Genomic DNA, 3,792 nt, shown 5'->3' on the forward strand with positions numbered 1-3,792 from the left:
TGGGACCGGATTGATCACCGTGTTCTATTTTTATTCAAATGTTCCTCGATATCGCAGGTCTCTGAGGTTACGGAGTCGCGCCCGTACCTCGTCTTCCTTAGTGAAGACTGCTGGACGGACAACTCGGTCCATTGTCTATTTCAACTAAAATAATATTATTGTTGTAGGTCTAGCCTAGTCTAGTCAAGTATGGTCGTCAAATTAGCATGTTATGTCTACCCTTGTTTATGTTCATTAGTATCATGTTAGGGTTGTTCGTTAATAGTATCATGTTAGGATTATTATTGTTTTAGTATGTAGTACTCAGCTTTGCTGATTACGTGCTTTGTTTGTGTGTGTTGATCATGGCTATGCCCTATTGATCCTGTGATGACCCAACTTTGGTGAGCAGTCTCTAAGGATCAATGAGCGTTGCCCATCTACAGGTTTGAAGATGATGCATCATTGGGATCGGGATTAGAGAGCTTGTAGTTATAATTGCTTTATTAAGTGGTTCGGTTTGTTAACTTAAAATTGAAACTGTCGTACTATTCGTATTTCCTTATTTCAGTTAATTGGTTTTGGACCTAATATGTAATAAGATTATTTATGAACCTACAAGTTAGTTTTATGTTTTCCGCTGCAAAATTCTGAATAAGCCGTTACGTTTTCACACGGGCGATAATGCCTTGATAATTCTCTACGTTTTATATTAAAAGGTTATTTTAGAAAATAGAGAATTGTCGGGGTGTTACACCCTCTTTCTTTGTTTAGGGGGTCTTCCAGCAGTCCTCTTAATTCCAGGAGGGTTAATGGTGGGAAGGTTGAACTCAGGCCACTGAGTAGGGTCAGGCATAGGGTGCATATGTTCTGCATATGCCAGCTTATAAGCAACACCCTTGAAGAAATGGGACACAAAGTCCAGAGGGTCTAGTCTCTGGTTGTAAATGACCCTCAAACCATGTTTGCAGGGAATACCAGACACCTGCCAAACTCCACACCCACAGGTTCTGCTGTCAATCTTGACTGGGAATTTCACATGGCCTTCCCTCACCTCATACTCCCCACCACCACATGGAGTAGAGTAGCAAAACCTGGATTCAGCTGTTCTCAACTCCAGTTCAACTTTGGCATGCTTAGTTAAGTCTTGAGGCTCCATGTCTGCTGCTTTGTCAAATCTGACCCCAATTCTCTGCATAGACCACTCCCTAATAGCTGCATTTTAACATAATAACCAATTAAACATAAGAACATAATCACTGGTAAATCCCTGTAGGGCTTGGTGACAACATTGAATGATTCCACAAAGTTTGTTGTGTTATGATCACAACACACTTCTGGCTCAAACTGATGTCTGGACCACTGCTCAGTACATGTATCCAAGTACCGTGTAGCCCTGGGATCAAAGTCAGTGATCTTCTCCATGGCCTTGTTGTACACATAGGGGTTGTAAGCATTAGCAGCTATCCAGAATAGTTTGTGGAACAAGTCTCCACTCCAACCACTATTCTTGCAGTTCATGTACAAGTGCTGACTGCAACACCTTCTAGTGGCCTTAGGGAAGTTCTCATGTACAGCTAAATCCACCCCCTAAGATTAAACAATGGCAAAGCAAACAATATTAAACTGTGGGATTATTGGTGAATAAGTTTTAACTTTGGGGTATTTGGTGAATTAAGTTTTAACTTTGGGGTATTTGGTGAATTAAGTTTTAACTTTGGGGTATTTGGTGAATTAAGTTCAAACTTAGGGGTATTTGGTGAATTTATAAAAACTTGAATATAAGAGATAAAAGTTCAGAATTTACCCTCATTCTGTCACTGATGAATGTCCAGTCATCCTTGTTGCAGCCTTCTCTCTGAAACAGTGCCCTGAGGTTCCTCATGAAATAGGTCCAGCTCTCTTGGCTTTCAGTGTCAACAACCCCATAAGCAAGCAAGAATATCTCATTGTTGCCATCAATCCCCAAGGCTGACAGCAGAATCCCCTTGAAATACCCACTAAGGTGAGCTCCATCAATTCCAATAATAGGCCTACACCCCTTCAGGAACCCCCTTACTTGTGCACCAAATGAGAAGAAGCAAGCCTTAAACCTTGGGTCCACATTCCCACCATCATTATGCCATGTGATCAATGCATAACTACCAGGATTAGTCTCTTTGATCATCTCTGCATACCTAGGTAGAAGGGCATATGACTCACTAAAACTCCCATGGATAATCTCCTTAGCCACTGCCTTAACCTTGTAGAATAGCCTCTTGTTAACTTGTAGCCTAAACATTTTTTGAGTCACATTCTGCAATGTTTCTACAGGAACATCTAGGTTTGCTTCAATCTCTGGCAACAACTTCTTCACTAACCATTTGGTGGTCACTATGGGGTTCACCTCTAGTCTACCACACTGTTTATGCTCCCCAGTTAGTGATTTTATAGCCCAACTCATCTTATCAGCCATCTTTGAAACATGAATCCTCCAATCCACCCCTCAATTGCACAAACAGCAGTGTATCTTCTACTGTCTGCCTTCTCAACACTTAACCCAAACCCCTCCTGTATACAATAGTCCTTAAGAACATCAAGAAAAGCCTCCCTATCTGTAAATATCAACCAAGGCTCAAGCTTAATTGAACCCCATTCCTGCTCAACATACACTTTCCATTCTTGTAATTTTTGTCCATTTTTGAGCTCCCATCTAAACAATCCTCAAATGACTTCTCATGGATTTCATCCATCAAATCCTCCAACCCCTCCTCTTCAACAATGAAGTCACCAATGTCTGTTTCATCCTCACTGTCTTCATCACTCCCATCACTGCCAGTTTCCTCAAAGTCAACATCTTCACTGTCCTCATCATCCTCAACATCAGATATCACATCACTACCCTTACCCTTCCCATTCCTAGCAGCCCTTGTGTTTCCCCTACCAGATTTAGGAACATATGTTCCCATTTTGACTTGTGTTTTTTTCCCCACCCTAAACCCCTTAGGTCTAGCCCTTCCTGATTTTTTGGGTTTGGTTGGGACCACTGGTTCAGGTCCTGCTTGCTGTGATGGATGTGGAGGGGCAGTTTCAGGTGCTGCTTGTTGTGATGGAGGTGGGGGGCAGTTTCAGGTTGTGTGGGCTAGGGTGCTTCTTGTGTAGGTTGTGTTGTTTCAGGTTGTGTGGGCTGGGGTGATTGTGGGTCAGTTTCAGTAGGCTGTGGGGGGGCAGGTTTTTATTTCCTCTTTTTTGGGGTAAGTTTCTTCTTAGGTTTTGATTTGGTAGTTTTCTTAGAGGGGGATTCTTGTGCTTTTTGGTTCTGGTTCTGGTTGAGATAGGCCAGGAAACATTTCATCAGCATCATCTGAGGTAATTATCCTCACATACTCAACCCCATCATTCTCCACATCCACCACTGGGACCTCTATGGCAACTGTGAACCCCATTTGTTCCTCCATTTCCTTCCTAACCCTCTCCTTTTCCTCCTCTGTCCTCCTCTGTTCTTCAGCCTCTTTTTGCATCTTCAAAACCTTTTCCTGTCTCTCCCTCATTTTCCTTTCATCCTCCTTCCTTTGCCTTTCAAGCAGAGCTACAGCAAACCTAAATGCTACCCCAGGACTGTCTGATTCCTCTACCCACAACTCTAGGGTGTCAGTCCCCATATTCCACCCCCACATTCTCAGCATTACACTATCATCAACCAATTCTACCCTCCCAGTGGGTGAGTTAGTGTATAACCTAAACTTTTCAGGCAAAAACACATTTTGCTTAGTCGATTCCTCAAAAATATCTATGAATATGTCTATCAACTGACATTTATCAGTGTCTACAACC

General features: G+C 42.4%; 2 protein-coding genes across 2 annotated transcripts; both read right to left on the bottom strand.

Annotated features, from left to right (window-relative positions):
- Positions 1-730: 730 nt before the first annotated feature.
- LOC130467654 (uncharacterized) lies at positions 731-2,422 on the bottom strand. The gene is made up of 3 exons (XM_056836228.1): positions 1,787-2,422; positions 1,308-1,569; positions 731-1,194 (listed from the first exon to the last, which is right to left on the bottom strand). Exons 1-3 carry the CDS (start codon positions 2,420-2,422, stop codon positions 731-733), a joined length of 1,362 nt encoding a protein of 453 aa, XP_056692206.1.
- LOC110791489 (uncharacterized) lies at positions 2,419-2,927 on the bottom strand. The gene is made up of 2 exons (XM_056836229.1): positions 2,630-2,927; positions 2,419-2,573 (listed from the first exon to the last, which is right to left on the bottom strand). Exons 1-2 carry the CDS (start codon positions 2,925-2,927, stop codon positions 2,419-2,421), a joined length of 453 nt encoding a protein of 150 aa, XP_056692207.1.
- Between the last annotated feature and the right edge of the window lie 865 nt (positions 2,928-3,792).

Source organism: Spinacia oleracea, chromosome 2 (assembly GCF_020520425.1).
Source record: "Spinacia oleracea cultivar Varoflay chromosome 2, BTI_SOV_V1, whole genome shotgun sequence".
Taxonomy (NCBI): domain Eukaryota; kingdom Viridiplantae; phylum Streptophyta; class Magnoliopsida; order Caryophyllales; family Amaranthaceae; genus Spinacia; species Spinacia oleracea.

Excerpts from the sequence above, each read along its gene's own strand:
- LOC130467654 (XM_056836228.1), bottom strand. The coding sequence starts at position 2,422 with ATGAGTTGGGCTATAAAATCACTAACTGGGGAGCATAAACAGTGTGGT. Across the intron at positions 1,570-1,786 it reads TCATCAGTGACAGAATGAGG|GGGGTGGATTTAGCTGTACA; the intron begins GTAAATTCTGAA and ends GTTTAATCTTAG. Across the intron at positions 1,195-1,307 it reads GTTTGAGCCAGAAGTGTGTT|CTATTAGGGAGTGGTCTATG; the intron begins GTGATCATAACA and ends GTTAAAATGCAG.
- LOC110791489 (XM_056836229.1), bottom strand. The coding sequence starts at position 2,927 with ATGGGAACATATGTTCCTAAATCTGGTAGGGGAAACACAAGGGCTGCT. Across the intron at positions 2,574-2,629 it reads AAATTACAAGAATGGAAAGT|ATAGGGAGGCTTTTCTTGAT; the intron begins GTATGTTGAGCA and ends TGATATTTACAG.